General features: G+C 31.6%; 1 protein-coding gene across 1 annotated transcript in view; it reads right to left on the reverse strand.

Annotated features, from left to right (window-relative positions):
- LOC134695216 (histone-lysine N-methyltransferase EZH2-like) overlaps positions 1-22329 on the reverse strand; it is a 34222-nt gene that overhangs the window by 10439 nt on the left and 1454 nt on the right. The window contains exons 2-15 of the mRNA XM_063556427.1: positions 21727-21925; positions 20913-21041; positions 20283-20393; positions 19794-20007; positions 19062-19182; positions 18481-18641; positions 17777-17868; positions 16678-16726; positions 16064-16176; positions 15185-15282; positions 14089-14267; positions 13290-13403; positions 8457-8518; positions 6766-6861 (exon numbers count right to left, since the gene is read on the reverse strand). Of these exons, the coding sequence (XP_063412497.1) occupies positions 6766-6861; positions 8457-8518; positions 13290-13403; positions 14089-14267; positions 15185-15282; positions 16064-16176; positions 16678-16726; positions 17777-17868; positions 18481-18641; positions 19062-19182; positions 19794-20007; positions 20283-20393; positions 20913-21041; positions 21727-21897 (1710 nt within the window). The 5' untranslated portion in view covers positions 21898-21925. The remainder of the gene's footprint in view (positions 1-6765; positions 6862-8456; positions 8519-13289; positions 13404-14088; positions 14268-15184; positions 15283-16063; positions 16177-16677; positions 16727-17776; positions 17869-18480; positions 18642-19061; positions 19183-19793; positions 20008-20282; positions 20394-20912; positions 21042-21726; positions 21926-22329) is intronic.

A 22329-nucleotide genomic window follows, 5' to 3' on the forward strand; every position in this document is an offset into this window, starting at 1 on the left:
TTTGTGAAGAAACAAATAGCCTTTTGAAATTATTACAGCTAATTTCCAAATGCACGTAAAGCAATATTTTGGTTAGCTTGCTTGCTTTGTTTTTATATTGTACAATTGTAATTAGAATATATAAAATAGTTTAATTGCCTATAAATTGTTTGAAGATGTCAATTTTAAATGTTAAGCTCGAATTTACGTTTATACAAACAAAGCAAGCAAGCCTTCCAAAGTACTCTACAAGGTTTAGGAAACTAGCTGTAATTATTATTAAATTCCATAGCTTGCAGCGTCATAGTTAACGGAAAAGGGGGTAGCAACTAAACTATTTTACATATATGTAAAATACCCCTTCTGCAGATTTCGTTAAGAGAGGCCTCTTTGGGGCAAAAATCAAATAATCTTATTGGTGTAAAATCCAAATATATGGTTATTACGAAGACAACAATAAGAAGTATAGTGTACAACATATAAAATTCGTATTCTTTAAGACTATATTTAGATGTTTTGGATGAGGTGTTTCATTAAAATTTGCAAATTTTAGACAGTTGCAGAAACAATTTATTTTATGGACCCCTGAACATTTGTTATTTGACCGTGACACTAAACATTGTTTGTGTTCAAAAATGAAATGACTAAAGGTGAAAAGGTTCGATTGAGCGCCCATAAAATCTGTTTAATCCAGTCGCATTTGCGTCCGTCCAAAGTCAAGAACGCTGAAAGGCTTTGTTGGTCTTGTATGTTGTTTTTTTTTTTGGGGGGGGGGGGGGGGTCATCTAAATGTTTCTGAGAATTGCGTCCTTATTTTCGATACGCTGTGTTTCGGGGCCTGATCGGGGCAGCCTCTTGTGTGGACTTTCTCGCTGTGTTGTGCATGTGCATTGGTGTACTTGGGTTGACTTGTTTATGTTTGTTGGGTTGTTGTCTCTTTGACATTTTCCTGTTTCCATTCATTATTCTATAAATGTAGTAGACTAGTCAAATATACTTTTGTAAAAGATACAGAAGACGCCGTTATGGACCATGTAACCTCTTGTTAAAAATAATACAAAAATATACAATACCCAGCTGATATCTGATATTTGATAACCCAAATATGCATAAAATTCACATATTTCTCCTCAATTAATTCATCTACCGTAGATTGCCAATCTGTGTTACCAGTATTTATCACTTATGTGGTCATATTTGTAGTTTCTATTTCATAATGCACAAGAATGGCGTATACCACATTCATTCCTTGATTTGAATAGTTCTAATTAACAACTCTGAATTTTCTTTAATAGAAGAAACACAATCCCTATATCTTCGATGGGTTACTTCCTTTGATATTCAATCCTATTAGGGTATAATATTGTCACGAGATTGGGTAACGTGTTTATCGCCATTAATCAAAATACCAGGATTGACCCCGTAAAAGTACATCCCGCCCCCCTTTTTTAGTGAGAAAAGTTTGTTTGATTATAAGTATAGGGAATCTCTGAAGCATGACTAAAGCGACACCTTCCTTTATAAAAAGTTCTGCACCCGCAACTTATGCATATATTACGTTATGTTCTCTTTTCCGAATTATGTCCTACTAGAACTTATTTAAAATGTTTTGTCGTACGTCCATTTCTCGTAGTCTGTCAAATCCCAGAACACCGGAAATGTCTCCCGCTCTTGTTAGCTTTTCTTATCACTTGGCGTCCGTCGTCTGTCCCACGTTAACTTTAAAAAAAATCTTCTCCCTTTTAACTATTGGGCCAAGTATAACCTCTGAAACAACTGGTCCGAGACCACAATTATTTCGTTTTTCTTTTAGAACATAAATGAAAATAAAAAAAATCCCACCTGCGCTTTCTCAAAGAAACTTTTAGTGTGTTGTACTACTTTTGGGACAAATTATATTAAATTTATAGAAATCTTCATCGGCTCTAACTCAAAATATGGACAATGCTAAAATGTTTAGGTCGTCTTGAAATCTTTTGACAGCTTCCGAAGGGCTAATTTTAAACCTTTTTTCAGCTGGACCAAATCACTACTTTCCTTTAAACTTCTGGACCAAATTTTTTTTCAGTGTAATTTCAACCCCTACTTGCAATTTGAGGCAATACACATGGAGAAATAAATTTGGAAGGGGTATAAAAATTTATGGCAAGTAACCCACTGTCAACACTAGGGACTATATTTGTAAAAGGGACGTCAATTGTGGTCTCGGACCAACTGTAATGTGCATAAACGAAAGAAATACACCAAACCATGAGACGTCTGGAGTGGTCCTGCTTTTTATATGCATAATATGTATGTAGACTTGTCCACAATGACACTATGATGTGCGTAAATTTTAACAAGCTCATAGATCAATACCATTTACTTCAACATACGTTGATACAGAGACATATATGTCTCTGGTTGATATAAGTAATTTGCAAATTATCACAAACTCTAAAAAAATATAAAATATAAAAAAAGGGTAATTGCACATCATTTCAACATAACTGCATTTTCAATAAACTAATCGTCATACTTTGTTCTTTGTATCGAAAAATTGAAGTAATAGGAGATTGACTAGGCGTGTTTATTTCTGCTTATATTAATTCGATATAACGTCTGAATTCAGAGGCGGTTTACCGGATGTACCCCCCGCCCCCGCAATTCAGGCAGGAACATATATAGATATACTGTTCACAGGTTCAGGTTTTTTCGAACAAGATTTTATTGCTATTGAATCTGCTTCTATAGAGAGAAGTTAATCACAGCTTGATTTGACTTCTTAAACTGGCCGTTTATTGATACTGGTCAGCGTCCACACACGTGATTTATGACAACTTATTGGTCGGTATGTAAATTTATACATGTGTTGACACCTGTGTGTAATGTCTCTTGGTAATTGTAGCTTTCATGTATAAAAAGACATTATTTACATGTTGATTGCAATGGTACAGTTGTATTAGTTTATACAGCTTAAGATTAATTGGCAGGTGAAATCTACTGAGCAGTTTTTTTAAATAGGTACAAATATATGTTTAATGTTGATAATGTTGGTATACATCTTTAATTGGGATATCTGAAAGTGGAGTGGCAAATATTGCATCCGTATTTTACGCATACATGGACTTTTTTTCGGCATGCTGTGGGTAAAGTATTAATAATTTTTACTAACTTGAAAATAAAGATTTGTATTCTTGGATAGAAGTTTATCGTCAAAAGGAAGTAAAGACAAGTCTCAAACAACTCTTTTAAAACCGGCCATCAAAATACCAGTACCCAACCTCATGCAAAAAAAGATGTGGTATGATTGCCAATGAGACATATGTCCACAAGAGACCAAAATGACACAGATATTAACAACTTTAGGTCACCGCACGCATGCTTTGTTTTTTTAAATGCGAAGTAAACCGGAAAACTCTGAGGACTGTTTAAATATAGGAAATTAAAAAATTAGAGAAGGTATAAATGTTTTTGTAACTCACAACTCGACTTTCAGAAGGGGGCTACCACATAATTGTTTCTTTTTAAAAAAGGTGGTTGGGGTGAAATAAAAGTAAATGTCCGGCATTCTTTTTAGTCGTATCTCTGTTCTGCCTTTTTTCCAATTAGCTCCTCCTGCCTTTTTAAAAAATACATCCTAGTCCGCAGATAGCTCACTAACTTGGAACTCTACCTTAGCAACTCACACACTCGACTTTTGTTGTAACTTTTAGAGATTTATAAGTTAAAATAATAATTGAATATAATTGGTACGATCTCCACGACATGCACCGTAATGAATATTGTTGTTCATGGACGTGTATATCTTAATAACTATGACTAATAAAATATAAATAGTTAAAGAAGACATTTTTTATGTATTTGAAAAAGGATTATAATTTAGACTTTCATAAATTAATTGCAAATGGACCCTCAAGAGCCTCGATTATTACACATGGAATGTAACACTGAATTGATTTTCCCACGGTCATTTAGTAAGGTCACCTAAGTTTACTGTTACATGAATTTTGCCGCCGTATGAAATTCTCGTGCAAGAAGATAATTGGTGTCAGCTAATTTTAGGCGAACAAACTGAGCAATGTCAAGTTAAAGGTCAAGCTACATCTGTTGACCACTAAGATGTATAAAATTGCGTGCATGAAATTATTAAATTTTCATAAAAAAGGGATTATAGATTTTATAGATTAAGATAATGTAATTAAATTTCATAAATTTTATAAACCAAATTAATTGTATACAAATAAGGATAATTTTCAAATTACATGATAATGTACATTTTACGCGTGACAATTTTTATATAAAACATGGGAGGGGGGCCACATTTTTTAAGAAATTGTTTGTATGTGCGGACCAGAACCTCGTATGCCTGGGGGCACCATGTAAACCATTTAAATATTTTATTCGTTTCCATATTACTATATCCAGAGACATATTGTATTATATGTCTCTGCTATATCGTATTTGTTTTTTACCATTCCACTATATTTGTTCATTCTTCTGCCAGTTGATATCCTCGTCCAGTGAAACATGCATGAAATATTTGCCACTGGACGTTAAACTATCGACAATCATTCATTTTGTTTCTTTCCAATTTGTCTCCTCAACACGTGCCAATTATGCCCCCGGCCTATGCCCGGGTCAATCCACCACTGGCGGCTATCAACTAGTGTATTGATGTTCTTCTTTATATACATATATACACGATAAAGTCAAAAGAAAACTACTGACAGCTTGAGAACAATTTTAACAAAACCAATCTTCTTTAACTGAGATATAAAACGGTACAACAAAATGTAAAATAGAATAAAATTTAAGGAATAAAAGAAAAAATAGCTTGACCCCATTCAATTTAATTATAAGCAATGTTTAATAGTTAGATTAAAAGTTAGCAATTTACGTGAAGAACTAGCAGTCTAAGATACTGATATATAAAGTTATGTTATATATATTTCAAATAATGATTAAATGTAAAAACAGGGAAGTTATATGACCTCCTTGGTAAAAATGAATCTTTTTCATTAAGAAAGGTGAATAATACAGGATTCAAAGTGGTACATTTTGAAATTTATTAAAATTTTAGAACACAAACTAATACTTTAAAATAAATTAGTATATGATACCAAGGAAGTTATATGAGACCTTCTCATATAATCTCCTTGGTCATACTGGCAACCCCGAAAAACGATACAGAACATAGCATGCGTATATGAATAGTAAAACAACAACTTTGTCCAATTACCGTACTTTTTCAAATACAATAGGTTGTTTCTTTTAAGAAAACCGCAATCAAAATTGGGGATTTCTGAAGGAATACACAGATTCTGTGAATTAACTTTACTCACAATGCGTATGCTTATAAACATGAGATGGAGACCTTACTAAATACTGGTAAATCAACTTTGTTAAAGGAAATTTCATTCACCCCGAAATTATAAAAAAACATGTGTTAGATCTGGGAATATATATGTTCCTGGTTAGATAAGGAAATTTTATCGAACATGAACAAAACTATTAACATGCAAATAGACAGGTATGTGAATAAAAATCTTGAACAAAATCAAATGCCACAAGGCATTTAATTCTTCTGTCAAAATTTGGACAGAGACATTTTATTGCAGAATTATATGTCGGATAATAATTAGATATCTGACAAAATTTCACGTGCCTGTTTATTGTTCACATACCATTCAATAGACACCTAAAATCAAGAAAAGACGATGATCAGTAAATACGGCAACGGAATTTGTATTTATATTCTAATTGATTATTACGCTATTGAAAACGAATCTATGGTAAATTTTTACAGTCGGACAAATCTCAATTATGAAATTTAAAAGTGGAAATAATTTAAAAATCCACTTTTCTGTTTGATAAAGAAAACAAATTATACGCTATCATGGTTCCTGACTGGTAAAAAATGCGTATTCCATAATTAACAATTTATAATTTAAAATTCATTTGAAACATTTCAATACTAATATCATTACGAAACTAGAACATTTCATTATTATCAAAAAAGGATCGCCGCTATCAAAGAACTTTTTTCACCTGGATTAAGCAATTAACTCTCCTACTTGTCGAATGACAATCTCCTTTGATGTGAACTCAATTCACAAGGTTGATTGTATATGCCTGGGGGAAACAATTTAACATAATCGTCAAGGTACTAAAATTATGAATTTAAAAATGGTGTTAAAACTTTATGATGATTTTACCGATTCCGAATATTTTTCAGTCTTCCGAACCATATATATAATAACTTGTATTAATTTGAAAGATACCACTTAAACATCATGAACATTATATATGTATAATTGCAAAAACTTTAAATTAAAAACAACGTTCACGATACCGATCGCGAGATTTAACTTCTCAATTAAACGGACGTCTGTTAAAGGACCGTCGTTATCTGATGGTATCAGAGGGATTAAAAGGTAAAGGTCAAATCTGCCGAGCGGAAAGACGATTTTAACTGCAGACGGCAAAAATAACTGATTGACAGCAACTTTGAAATACGACAGCTATTTTGAATGTAGAACGTCTATAAAATCGATCTAGTCAATAATAATAGCTGTTGACAGGCATCATAGACAGTAAGCGGGCTTGATAGCTCTTTGGTTTTTCTAGTGCTTTGAAACTATTGACTGGCAATTGTCTGTGGAATGAAATAACACAGCTATTTCATTACTTTTTACATAGAAAAAATATACTGAGGTATAATAACAACTAATATCAGTTAAGATTGATTAATTGTTGGTTGCTTAACGTCCAGTGCCAAGTAAATATCAGTTAAGAAAACCTTACCTCTCCACAATATTCTGAGATGAAATCATTTTTCTCCACAGCTTCTTTTGTGTAGATTCCCCAGCCAGCAACTTCTGACGGGGCTAATAGAAGATGCTGAAAAAGTACAACAAAATATGGATGATGATCACTGATAGATGACTGGTTCCTAATATCCAAAATAGCAATACTTGGTTAGAACCCCCCAAAATTAAAATCTAAATTAACCTCCCAATATAAATTGAAAAAATTGAGAAAAAAATAACACCCCCCCCCCCTTTACAAAATTTGCAATCCCTGCCTTTCCTTTGTTGTATGCAACCTTTCAGAGCGATTTATACACTTAAAAAAATTATTGTCTGAAATATGTTTGTTTTTTTACCCCTAATTGCTGACCATTAGGGGCAAAATGCAATTACCTCCAAACTCAATCCCAGCCTTCTCTTTGTGATATGGAACTGATGGTACAATTTCAAAGAGATCTGTTTACTTACATACAAGTTATATATAAAATACAACAAAAATGGCATATAGATCATGTAGATTGACACTAACAGTTGATATTTTCATCCTAAAGTGCTCTTTAACTATGGGCATATAAATAACATTTTAAAAATACCTTTAAAAAGACAGGTTTGTATTGATTTCACATTTTCTCCCCTATTAAAATCTCTACTAAGTCTCTAAAACATTATTTCTCTATTTTTTGTGCTATTTTCACATTTCCTAAATGGTGTGAGAAAAACTTTCTTATCACTAGTGAAATATCTGTTCTCAGCAAATGATTGGTTAAAACTTGATTATGACTTTACATTTTTTTTATTTCTTCTCAATTTTCCTATTGTGACGTCCGGAAAAAATGGCGACCATGTCTGATGACAACACATAGAAAAAATACAACTTTTAGCAACTGTTTGAAAAGGAGGGATAAAAATTATCAGAGAAACAGATTCCACCACTATAACTCGTGTAATACAAAATTTCTTCACTCTCAACAGTTAAATCTAAATTATTTAAAAAGCTCCCCAAGCTTCTTGCTTTAATTTTCAAAATTTAATTGTCTCGAGTGGAGAAATATCACAACATTCTAATGCAATTAGTTTGTAACCGTAATTTTCATTGGACGTTGACAAATATTTTGAGGGGTTAGATTCCACGTTCTACCAGTCAGTAACTAAGAAAGCCACCATTTTGAATTCTGATTTTTTTGGGTTATGTAATTTCTCAAAAAAATAAACAAGATAGTCACATTCTGAGCCTCAAAATCCTCTCTTTTTCTATATTGAAACCATTCTGAAGCGTACGAAAAAGTCAAAATACGTTTAGAATTCATGTTGACATCCAGAGTATACATATGACGTCACATTGTTTAGATGCTAAAGATGATGCAACAGTTTCGCTGACTTTTTCATTTATGACATTTTTAAGGCAAAATATTTATTAAATTTTTAATATCTGGCATTAGAATGGAGATAACTGTATTGTATTTTAAGCTTGGCCTTCGTAAAACTTACCTTCGCGTCGCTAGGTACACTCAATTTGCGACAGTAAAATCTACGTTGTACGAAGGCCAAAGCTTAAAACACAATACAGTTATCTCCTAATTTATGTTGCAGTTATGGAATCTATATTTCTCTTCCTCAAACTTACCTTCCCCATACCTCTTTGTACACTGACATTCTTACAGGAAATCTTTACTGTATCAAACTTACCTTTCCCATACCTCTTTGTACACTGACATTCTTACAGGAAATCTTTGCTGTATCAAACTGATCTGTAACATAGTAAAGTATGATAAATATTTCAAGTTCTTTTAAAATAGGGATTTTTTTTAATCTAGTTCATTACCTTTCATCTTCTTTGCTTATCATTGTTTCATAATTAATACTATTTTATTTACCTTTAATTCAATTTCAATGTTATCTATGTAGAATAGTGGCATTTTTGGTTTTAAGACAGACTTTCTCATCAAGAATATTGCGACGGCAGGATGATATTCAAGTAAATGAAGTCAGTATACGTATCAAAAGTAAAATGCAACTTTTTTTTATCAGCACTTTGTCTCTTGTGTATTTAGAATATGAAATAACTATTTTAGACAAACAAAACTAAAGCATTGTATAGGCATTGTATTAATAAAGTTGTGTGCATTAAATATGGGTCATCAGGTGCAAAAAGTGTCAATTTTGCCAATTTTTTGTCCTTTCTCTTAACCCAGAAGACCCAGGGATGCTGATAAAGGTATCCAGCTGTAGCCTGCATGAAGAGTGGACCCTAGTGCACAAATTGCCCCAACAGTTGTTAGGTCGGAGTGATTTGATCTTGGTTCAGCAGTCTACAGAAGGTCATTTGGACCAAAAATACTAAATTTCACGATTTTTGTCGATTTTTTACTTCAAATGGACCCATAATCAGAAGTAGTTGTTTCCTATGCGTATTTCAATAATAATAATGATCAGTAGTTATATGGCTGTGGGTTTGCACTATTTTTGCAAGTTTTATGCCTCTCTGAACTTCCTATGTAAGATGCAGATGTAAAGCCCACCCCTCCAGAAAACCAAGTTTTAGCTAATTTCAATTTTACAAGTCCGTATTTGTGCTCAAAATGCTACTTATACATGAGAAATGTGAATATGGATAGCCTCAGGTTGACGGAACATGCATAACTTTTAAAATTAAAGAACCTTAGTGAGCACGCTCACATACCCCACGTCCCCATAATGTCATTGGAGAAATTAAATAAGTGTAAGAAAAAAAAAATGTAATTGTAATTTCATGAAACTCTGTTGAGAAGTTTCAATGGAGTTGAGATGACAAACTGTTGCAGTAGTACATTAAAGTAAATAAGTTCAAAGTGGCATAACTCTTAGAAAAAAAATGAATTGCAATTTCCTGTCGATATGCACAACTACATAGTATGTCCTTATTATCTGAAAAGGTTTCATAAAATTCTGTTGTGTGATTTGAGAGGAGTTGAGATGACAAACTGTTGCAGTAGTACACTAAAGTAAATAAGTCCAAAGGGGCGTAACTCCAAGAAAAAAAATTAAAAATAAATTTCCCTTTGATATGCACAACTACATAGTATGTCCTTATTATCTGAAAAGGTTTCGTGAAATTCTGTTGTGTGGTTTGAGAGGAGTTGCGATGACAAACTGTTGAAGTAGTACATTAAAGTAAATAAGTTCAAAGGGGCGTAACTCCTAGAAAAAAAATTGAATAGCAATTTCCCGTCGATATGCACAACTACATAGTATGTCCTTATTATCTGAAAAGGTTTCTTGAAATTCTGTTGTGTGGTTTGAGAGGAGTTGCGATGACAAGAAACAGGACAGACGGACAGACGGACTGACGGACGGACGGACTGACAGACGGACGGGTCAAAAACATTATACCCTCGGCAACTTGTTGCGTGGGGTATAATAAGTGTCATAAAGTGGACTTCTTAAAGTATGGAACTCCATTGGAGCCAAATAACAGTTATTTGGGTACGCCCGTCATATGACGGTCACTGCATGGTAAGTGTTAAGAGTTGTAATTTGATTGGTTTTAACATTATCATATTGATTTCATTTGTGTTGATTAGTAAACTGTTTATATTAAGATTTGTAATTTGATTGTTTTTTTTAAACATTATCATATTGTTTTCATTTGCATTATTATTAATTAGAAAACTTTTACATAGAGAATTGTATTTCTAATTACTAGTACCGTAGTTCAAAATAGTTTTTCATATGCACTTACTTGTATATTTAGGCTCTGTTATCAGAGGCAATTTGCAGTGATAAGATTAATGTGCTCCAAAACTAGGAGTAACTTAAGTAGAAGAAACCTTGTTTCATATTTGAAAATTGCATGCAATAGCAAATTTTCATTTATATATGACAATGGGGTTCACTTTTAATTTTTTTGACACCTGTTCATGTAATTACATATAATTTCATATATTGTCTTCTTGACTAAAGATGTGAATAGTTGTTCTAAACTGATTTGATTTTTGGTGTTTTAACGCCACTTTTAAGCAACGAATTTCGGCTATTTTGTGGTGGTCAGTTTTTATTGATGGTGGAAGCTGGAGTGCCCAGAAAAAAACACTGACCTTCGATAGGAAAACTGACAATCCTAGTCCTAAGATTGGAGTAGTCCACCCACTGAAGCGGGTTTCAAACTCAAAACCTCATAAGACCACTTGGCCAACGCGACCCATTGTTTTAAATTGAAATTCCGTGAAAAGACAACAATAATTCAACTCTAAGAATTTTCACTAAACCCAATCACTAAAATTTATGCAATTTCTTTTATTTTCTCATAAATATTTAAATGCTGATGACAAGGGAAAACACAGAATCATACATGTGATGGACTGTGAAACTCAGATCAGCAGATTGGGAAATTTTGGTCAGGAGATTGGGACTCAGATCACGTTTTTTTTTATCTACATTAATTTTGTCGTAAATGTAACCATACAATATAGAAATTGTCTTTTAAAGTTTATATGTAGGATTAAATAGTGTCCCCCATGAAATTATGTCCCATTGACAAAATTTCACAGATATGATCTATGAAATTTGGTCCAGGACATAATTTTATTATAAAATATTGTCCACCTCTATGTAAAAGTGTCCCTTGACAAGAGATACTATTGTGACCTTCGTTGGACATTTTTTCATAGTGAAATCATGTATATATTCCATAAAAGTCTTGTCTAATACTAAAAAAAATATTTAACAAAAAATAATAAGACTTTAGTATTTAAATAAGCAATAGGAATAATCCGATTTGATATATATTTCTTAACCATGTCTGTGATTCTTGGGAAGTAATATTTCCCAGATATCTTATAAACAGGTCTTGTTGACCCCAAGATAACATCCACTCTCATTATGACATAGATACAACACTTGTTTTAATTTGTCCTTATGAATTACAAGTTTTAACATAAAAAAGAATATGTGGTATGATTGCCAATGAAACAACTATCCAAAAAATACCAAAATGATTTTGCTCTTGTGTTTTTTGTCAACATGTATATAATACATTTCATTGTTTTTAATTTGAAACTGCTTTGTCTTCCTTCTAAATGATCTCCTATCATTATTTTCAAATTCTGGAGGGTATTGACCATCAGACACATACATGTAATTATACAGCTGTTTATATTCATCACTTTCCATTTTTGTTCACATCTGTGTTGTCTTTATTTAATTTTCAATTATGATTTAACTAATTGATTAAAACATTTCAATGATTTCTCAATTATTTGCCTTCTAAAGGGACAGAAAAAAATAGCTACACTATGAAATATTGTCCTTTGTGACATAATTTTATAAATCATCCATGAAATTATGTGCAAGTACTAGGGACAATTTTTCACTAAGGGAGACACTATTATATGGTTTACAAATGTGATATTTTGTCCCATGAACAAAATTTCACCGCTGAACTGTGAAATAATGTTCTAGAGGACACAATTTCATGGGACACTTTTTTGGCTTACATATACACCCTAGAACCCTTGTTGCCTTTCTGTTTGAATGATAACACATTATCAAATAAAAATGTTGAGAAGATTCTGTTTCTTGTTTTGTGTTGTGTTTGATAATTGATTGTTCATTACTTGCAAATAAATGATTATATACAAATAAGAAAGAAATATGCTATACATGTATATTTTTGTCATGATAAATTAATTAAAAAATAACAAACAATAATAATAGTAAATTGCATATTTTTTTAGCATTATAAAAGTCATATTTCTAGAAACTTGCGACTCTGTGTTTAAGATTTTGCTTGTTTTAGTTGAATGACTGATAACAGATTTTACTGACCTAATTTATTTATACATTTTTACACCTATAGGTCTGGGTCACACACATTGTTCAACTGTTACAGAGATTTATTCAAATACATGCAGAAATATGCATTTAAATAGAAAAATATATATATATGGAAATGTTTAACAAAAACTTAAAAGGTTAGAATTATTATATAAATTTCAATTAAATCTTTGAAAAGAAGTCTAGATTCCTACAATATTTTGTAAATTTATTTTATATTATTTGTCCCAAAACATTTAAATTTATTTAATTACCATCCTTTTATGATTATTTGATTAAAATATAATTCATTTATTTTACAATTTACATATTTTAATGATAAATAACTTTTAACAGGATAAATCAAAGGGAAGTAACCAAAATGTATTTCAAATTTTTTTAAAATACACAAAGTTTTTACCACACAACGGCAAATAGTGATCATTAGCCAGAGGTAAGCATCGTTGATCACCAGTATGTTTGACACCCAAGCTGTCAAGTGAAGCCATATAATTATACCTCTTCTTTGATTTACAGGTAAAATTTAACACAGGTGTAATTTTACCATAGTAAGAAATTATCAAAAATGGAAGCTGAAAATTTTCATTCATGAAATATTTCTCATACACTGGATTTTTTTCTCCTTAACGGGAGGACGGGAGGAGACCCCTGAAAACGGGATAATTGTACTCCCGTTGGGAGGTTCACATTGCAGAATATTATACAAACCTGCTCCACACATTGAACAAAGGTCAGGGTCACATTCTCTCACAGCCAGAAAACATGGACATTGTTTTGTGTTACATTGTGCTTTACAGCGACATCCTGGAAATCTGTTCTCACCTATAAAACATTAAACACAATGTTTAACAATGCAAAAGTTAAGACATATGTGATTCTGTTTGAAGCTTAACTCATTAATGTGGTACGAATCATCTCCACTAAAACTTAATTTGGCTCAATAAATTTTCCAAAAATTTTGACTACTTTGACACAATATAAATAAAAATTGTAACTTTTTTTTTATCACAATCTATCAGAAAAATTCCATTGGATGAATAGCAGTTTGACAAAAAAACTAATTTTGATCACTTAGCAGCCTAATATTTCTGTATCAATAGAATTTGATTCAAATATTCAGCAGTTTTTTACAGGGTTATCTCCCTGTATTGTTGTGTACCATCTTAGGAAAAGAAGTAAGCACTTTTTAGGGTATCTTCTTCTTAACATCAATTACATCTTTAAAAAGCACTGTTGATTCATTTGTTTTATTGGATGGAAGAAACCATTATATTTTCATAGAAAATTGATTTCATAGCTTTGCCTAAGTCTATTGGAGATGTGTACTTCATTAACATTTAAATTCATGATAAATCTACAAAAGAATCAAATTAAGTCACCATAGATACTACAATGTACTAGGCTAAACATGTTTTATGCCAGAAGAGTCTGAGCATCGTTTCAATTCTACATATACTTGCAAGGCTGCAATGGCTAAATTTTTTTATTGTGACACTTCTTTACTTACAATCACCGCTACACTGACAAAACTTCTCACAAAAGTTCTGTGCATGTATACAGGGACAATTCTCATCACATCTCTGTCCAGGATGGTCACATGGTTGGTAATTGTACACAGTTTTAGATGTACTGTCCTTTTTTAGCTGAATCTTACGGCAATGCATCGACCATAATCTGAAGAAATCACTGTAAAAACATCGGTTAATCATGCCTTCTAAAGTAGGGAAGAATCTTAATTCAAGGAATTCCTAGAATCATTTATTAATTTTACCTTGTCAATAATTACCCTTAAGGTGGTACCTAACACTCCAGGGAGATAAATCTGTAAAATCAGCTAAACGTTTGAATGACGTTGTGTTGTTAAGGGAATATTAAGCTTCTCACTGATCAAAATTGGTGTTTGACAAACTGCTATATAACTAGTGTAATTTTTCTGACAAAACGGTTGGTTCAAATTTTTTGAAATTTTTATATTTTTGTTTAACGGCCAAAGTAAATATATTGTCAAAATTTTATGAAAATTAAACGAGCCAAATTAATTTTAGTGAAAGTGTTAGGTACCACCTTAAACAATCATAATCTTTATTAAGATATATTTCCAAATATTTTAGATTACAGTGAAAGCTGGGCGAGCAGATGGTCTATTAATACAGGTTCAATCTTTATGAAGTGCTTTACAGACAGACCTACAATTAGTGGTTTTAGAATTCAGTTTTTTTTTAATTTAGGTCTCTTAAATAGTTTTTTTAATAGTGGACTATGTGGTATGAGGTTTACTAATTGTTGAAGGCCATAGTGACCTATAGTTGTTAAATTCTGAGTCATTTGGTCTCTTGTGGAGAGTCTATTTGGCAATCATATATCTACTTATTTTAATATCAACTGTATTTCAATTGTTGCAATGAAATTTAATCACCAAATAATAACTCATAACTCTACATGTGAATCCAAGAATTAAAGTACAAAAAAAACCCGAACCATTAATTCAGGAATATGAAGTAATGAATAAAATGTTCAGCACTTTTTAATATTTTTTTTAAAGAAGCAATATATTTCATTTGTGCCCATGAATAAATATCTGTAAACAATAATTCCTGCCCTACCTGTGTTTTTTCTTTGACTTTTTCCTTGGAGGAGTCTGCATCTTGTCTTCACTGGTATCTAATAAATGGGCTTCTTCTTTGATGGCAAAATCTCTTACCTGAAAATAACATTATCAAAAGATTTTTTAGCAGGGGCCAATTCCAAGAAACACATGCTACTAAAGTTAAGACTGGACCATTTTGTTTTTAGTTGGAAAATTTTCATAATCCTAATTTGTTGTACTTTCATTTTGTGGTAAATTTGTTAGGGAAATTTAAAAATTTTCCATGCAAAAATAATTCTGGATCATTCATGCACAAAATCAAGGGCAGAATGACCAAGTTCATGCATGAATAGTCCTAACTATCTAAGGTATTGACATACAACAAATCTTTTCAAAAGTAGTTGATGCACCAAATTGGTTGAAATGTTTTTTTCATGTATATACAAACCAAACAATATACTGCATAAATGGTTGGTTAAAGAGTTGGCAAGAAAGATTTATTAAAATGATCATGAAACTCTCGCTACTAAATTCTTAAAGTCTGAAATTGTCTAAAATATTTACTCGACATTTCAGAACTTGCATCAATTTACCTCAACATTGCTGGAATTCTTCTTGAGAGTCTTAACTGTTCTCTAAGAAAATAATTTGTTTTTGTTTTGATTCGCTCAATTGAATAAATTAAACAAGAATGTGTCCTTAGTACACTGATGCCCTACTCGCATTATCATTTTCTATGTTAAGTGAATCGTGAAATTAAGGGATAGACGGACCATAATGCCCATATTTGGGACATAAAGACTTACCTGTGTGCATATTTTTGTGCCGATTATTTTGGCGATGTTACAATGATTGTTTCTGTACATATCTAATAAAACACGGAACAAAAACTAACCTGAGTGCATGTTTTTGTGCCGATTATTTTGGCAATGTTACAATGATTATTCCTGTACATATCTAATAAAACACGGAACAAAGATTCTTCAGCGCCTGTCCAAACACTGTTTTCTAAAATACAAAAAAATATTAAAATTAAAGTTTTGTGAAATACTAAGAAATGAAGATGAAGTTTAATTGTGTATAAATTTTATTTCATTTTCACTATGGTAGCATATAACATGGTAAAGTGCTTTAAACTAATCAAGTTAACTTATATAGAGCATCAAACTCAATGATGATAGTTTTATTTTGCTGTGGAGTTAATGCTAAGAAATGTATTATCTAAACTACACAGCTGAATTTTTTGTGTGCATAATTTTGGATTAGGTTAAAAACAGAACAGATTCAGTACAGTGTTGTAGGCACAATATTTTGTTTTATTTTTTATCAAAGAGCACCACTGAAGACCAACTGGCCTTAAATAGTATAAATTGAGTTAAAACTTAAGATTAAAATGTAATCAAGTGGTTAGGAAAAGTATTCAGTGGATTAGAAATAAAGAATTGAATTTAATCAACATGGAAGGGAAAAGTAGAAATTGGATTACAACTAAAGAATTTAATTTTTTACCTGGTTCAGAACTTGTGCTTTCCATTGTATTTTCTTTATCATCTGATTTCTGAAAATTCAAATCATGAAGCAGGATTAATAGCGCTCTATATCACAGAAATGGATCAATCTATCATTGGAATTATAGCCTGTTATTAATATCTAAATAAAAACTAGTGTTGTCAACGGTTAACTGGTTAATCGGTCGATGACCAAATAAAGAATATCAAAAACCCTAACCAGTTAACCAGACATTTTTTTCAATTTTAATAAATTTGATATAAATTTGTATGGAAATCATTAATCATTATTTTTGATATAATAGCGTGTTACTTCTAAAATGTGCAACCTCCGTCGTGTAAGGCTTTGATATACTTTAAACGAAATGTTAACTAAAATATTGTGAAATGCAAACCAACGTGAATGTACTAAATGTATACGTGATAGTACAAGTAACATGCTTAATCATTTCAAATTGAAACACTCCACACTAATTTCGGAGACAAGAGAAAAGGAATATAATAATCGGTTTCAGACAAATTCGCTTCTACGAGATCAAGAATTTTTTATTTTATTTTTTAATCTGAAGTATATACAAACGCCATAGTTGATATGGTGTATCTGAATATCAAAAGTCAAACTTCACAAGGAATCCTCACAGACAAGCCTTATAATGCTTAAGGACAAACTTCAATTCAAAAAGAGTTAATCTATGACTTGGATGGAAGGTTGTCACATTGACACTCATACTACATCTTATAGCTATGTGTAGGGTACTAAAGATATAAGGGTGTAGGGTACTAAAGATATAAGGCTTTCAAACACAAACTTAAACTACAATTTACAGGTTAATCGGTTGAATGATTATCCAAGTAACTGGTTAGGTAATAGTGTACGATTTGACAACACTAATAAAAACAAAACATGCAAAATTATTCACAGCATATTTATCTTATAAACTTTGCTCCTAAAAACTGATATGAGTAAAAACTCAAAACTATGATTGAAAATGGTGTCCAAATATAAGTTCTTTGCATTTAATGTCAAGGCTTGTTGAAAAGGAAAAGCGAAAATAACACAAACACTAAAATTTGTATGTTTATAGTAAATGAATATTTACCTCTTTCAGATAACAATAAGGTCCACAAAGTTCTGTATCCAATTTTGTCTCCGGCATTTTTCTTGTTAGCATACTAGGTGTTGGATGGTAGGCTGTAAAAGAATAATGCAAACATGAATGTCTGATCTTTGGTTGTTTTTACTAAATTTCATCTCAATTTGACTTTAGAAAAGAAGTTTTTAATGGTTTGCCCTCCAAGTTATAAAATTGAGAATGGAAATGGGGAATGTGTCAAAGAGACAACAACCCGATTAAATAAAAAAACAACAGCAGAAGGTCACCAACAGGTCTTCAATGTAGCGAGAAATTCCCGCACCCGGAGGCGTCCTTCAGCTGGCCCCTAAACAAATATATACTACATATGTTTGTATGGAAGCAGGTAAAAGTGCCATACACAGTGAAGAAAGCTTATGTTATTATAACTTTGAGTTATTTTCTGGAGTCTATTTGTTCTAAACCCAGTTTGTACATTTGTTTTTCACCAAGTTTCCTTTAAAAGTCTCCTGGTTCGATATGGGTACTCTGGCTTCCTTCAACAATCAAAACTGATTGCAATGAAATGGCAAAGAATGCTGAAAGTAGTATCAAACACCAACAATAAACCAATCAATCACTCCTACTATCTTTTTAAAGCAAACTTGTATTGGTGAGTTGCTGTCAGCCCCGAAATCTCCCAAAAAAATATTGAGCAATGAATCACTTACGATGAAGAAAACAATCATATTTATAACATCTTCTGCAGAACAGTGTGTGGAAGGAATGCATGGTTTGTTCTCTGGGTACAGACTGAGCCTGTGTTCCATCAATGTTAGGGGTACACTCAGGGGGTACAGGGTTATCTCGTGATTCTATGATTTCTTTATATCTGAAAATATAAGTATGTTTATTCTTTAGGGCTGTTCCATTAAAATTATACATAAGACTCAAGGAAGGCACTTCAAAATTGAGATTTGGGCAGATGTTTTTATACATGAAAAGTGTCTGAAATCCTGAACTTCTAACAAATTCTATATCCCATTAAAAACATTCAGTACAATTACATCCCATAAAGAATCTACAATTACATCTCTGAGTGAATTTAATATTTAAATGTCCCTATCAAATTGAATTACAGATTCTGTGACTACACATTACCAATAAGGATCTAACAATGCTCTCTTCTACTTTCTTTTCAAATGCATAACAGATTCTTATATGACATCAATAGTTCATTTGTAGGAAAATCTCTTGAAGAGTGACGTGGATTCTGAAATAGTAATTAGGTCTATTGTTTCTACTGACTTACTTTTCCTTGAGTTCATCTGGTGATCCTTTTTCTTTAAACTGATTGGATATAGCCTCAAATATAGAGTTACTTGGGAAAATGCTCTTTTTAGATTCATCATTTGATGTTATAATGTCAGCATCTGTAATCAAATATATTTTGGTTTACATAATGTACAATGTCAGCATATGTAATCAATTTTTTTTTTAGTCCGTAAATTAAGAGCTGTTCTGTTCAAACAAACACACATTTGTCATGTTTGTTATAGAAACAAAACAAAAAAAAAATTGTTTAATTATTGACTTTGCTCCCCAAACTACATGTTTTCTTTTATGTCCGTGTTCAGGTTTAGTGGTCATCTTGTTGGTAGCTGTTCTGTTAAGGTAATAATGTTTTTTTTTTGTTGTTTCTGAACTCATATCCAGCACATGTTTGTCTTTTTTTTTTAAAACAATCATCATATTAATAAATAAATAATGTTGAAGCACACAATAGGATGCGGGATTTTCTTGCTTTGTTGAAGACCCATTGGTCAACCTCAGTTGTTTTTGCTTTTTGGTTGTTTTTGTGTCATTGACACATTCCCGCCTTAGGGTGTTGGATTTTCCTGCTTTGTTGAAGACTTATTGGTCAACTTCTGTGTTTTTTGCTCTTTGATAGGGTGGTTGTCTCTTTGAGTTTGACACATTTCCCATTTCCATTCTAATTTTATGCAACAGTTCTGAGTTTACACAATATAAGTAAACCACTAACTGCTTTCATCATCTTCTAGTTCTGGATCAGGATAATTAAGCCACATAGAGTTCACAAGTTCAACAAAAGTCTCATCATCAAGAACTGTACTGGTCTTTTCACCATGAACTTTCCCTTCATAATTCTTCAGTAGTTCTTCAATGAAGGCGCCATCTTGTTCTAGAATGTCATCACCCATGTAAGGGATATTGTGTAGGACTGTTTCATCTTCAACCTGACATAATAAATAATATTTTCAACTATATAAACAATGATAAAGGATATTATGCATCTTGAAACAACAGAAAATCTGAATGGAATGGAAAATTTTACTGTTTCACTTGGATTTCAAACAATCAATTAGATCATAACTTATATAGTCTTACTTGACAGCATTAACTGCAACCTCTTTTATTAAACTTACAAATATTTCATTTTGCAAAATACATAATTTCAATCTTTAAGTAAGTTATTAGACAAAATACAATCTTTACTGAGTATGTGTTTTACCATGTAATTTTGTGTTAGAGTTGACCAAGTATACATGGTAGGGATGGCTTTAATGGCATTCATTAGTCGAAGGGTTGTGGCCTGTGTTTTACCGCCTCCTTTGATTTCACACTGCAAAAAATAAAATAAATCACAAGTAATTCAATTATTATTTTGATTTCATGGTTTCATTGTTTTTGGTATCAACAAGTTTTTTTGTACCTCTTTCTTCTATTCCAATCTTTTTTTATAGTGCAAGTGCAAATTTCAAAAAAACATTTAAGCAATTCCACTTTGCACTACCTAATTAGACATATTGTTTATTTTGTTCCATCTCATCCTAAACATGCCTGAAGGTAAGTCTCTGGATGTCGAACAAACACCAATCAATCTATCTTAGTAAACAAAACTAGAAATCCAACCATTTATACATATCCAAGTTTGAAATATTGACAAAAGAACTGATAAATTACCTGAAATAAATTGTGCTGTTGACCCAGCTTCAGTGGAGACACAAACAAACCCTTAAGAACATGTATCAGGAAAATGTATTTTAAATTGTTTTTCCCCTTCCTTTTATTTCGAACAAACCTTAAAAATTGTAAACTTTCAACAATTGTTCACAAACAAAATCTATTTTTAAACTTTTACCTTTCTTTTGATTGGTGCATCTACAACTGTCTCAGGTACCAGAACAGGTTGAACATTTTCTTTTTTAAACCAGTCATTAAACTCTTCCAAGTCTTTCTTCAAAATTTCTCTGTTTGCATCAAAAGCGGCCTTGAAAAAGAAAATACATTTATCTAAGCTTATTATGGAAGTTACCCAACACTTCAAATAGATTTGAAGCATTTAATTGTCATGAGATTTGGAAAAATAATAAATGTTTCAAGAAATTTGAAATACACAATGTACAGGAATAATTTATTGCATATATATATCATGTATATAGCTGTTTGACAAATGCTAATTTTGATTATTGATAAGCTTTATTTCTTTTTTCGTGATGAAGTTTTTTTTAAAGTTTTTTCTTATTGCAAACTCTTATCTTCCTTTAAATTTATATTTACAAAAGCAAATCTCATTCACAAAGTTATCAAAATTAAACCCTTTTACTTGAGTTTACCATTAACATTAATGTGTTGACATGAACGTTCATCGATATGGTAATATTTAATATAAATTATATATATTTAAAACACATCAACATGATCAAGTTGTTCCAAATAGTAAGGATTTTCTACTCGAAAATAGATTTCTTAACTATGTTATTTGGAAACCGTGCTTTATTTTTAGTCTGTTATTTTGCTGTTCAAATTTTTTTATTTGAGTATCACTGACAGCTGCTTTGAAGACAAAAAAGGCATCTCGTAACTAAATGAAAAGCCTGATATACATCTAAGATGAGTTTTTGTTCTATTTAATTTATTTACAAGCAATACATGTAGCTTAAACTTGTTTTTACCGTAACTTCATCCGCTCTTTTGAAACGCTTCAGATTATGAATTCTAAGGAATTCAGACTTGACTCTTTTATTCCAGTCTATTTTTCTGGACTTTTTAAGTGGTTCTCTTGTCAGTGGTTTTTCCAACGTCTCTACTTCTACTGGCTCAACTTTAATGTTTATATCCTCCATTGCTAGTTAACAAGCAGCATCAAATTGCCTGAAAAAATAATGATAAATAAAATAAATATGCAACAATAACCTTTGAATGGTCATCTACATTTGTACATGATATAGAACTCCAAGAATTCAATTTTTGATGAAATCAAATAATGTTCAATTTTAGACCCTTTAGACCTCAACACATGCTCAATGTGGACCAATTTGATAACCGGGCCCAAAAATTAAAAATCTAAATATATGGTCATGATGGTTAGATTCAGCATATTGAAGAACCCCACATATTCAATTTTTGTTGAAAATCAAATCAAGTTTAATTTTGGACCTGATATGGACCAACATGAAAACTGGGCCCATAATCAAAGTACATGTTTAGATTCAGCATCTATATATCCAAGAACCCCAATAATTAATTTTTTGTTAAAATCAAACTAAGTTTAATTT

Source organism: Mytilus trossulus, chromosome 13 (genome assembly GCF_036588685.1).
Source record: "Mytilus trossulus isolate FHL-02 chromosome 13, PNRI_Mtr1.1.1.hap1, whole genome shotgun sequence".
In the NCBI taxonomy this organism is placed as follows: domain Eukaryota; kingdom Metazoa; phylum Mollusca; class Bivalvia; order Mytilida; family Mytilidae; genus Mytilus; species Mytilus trossulus.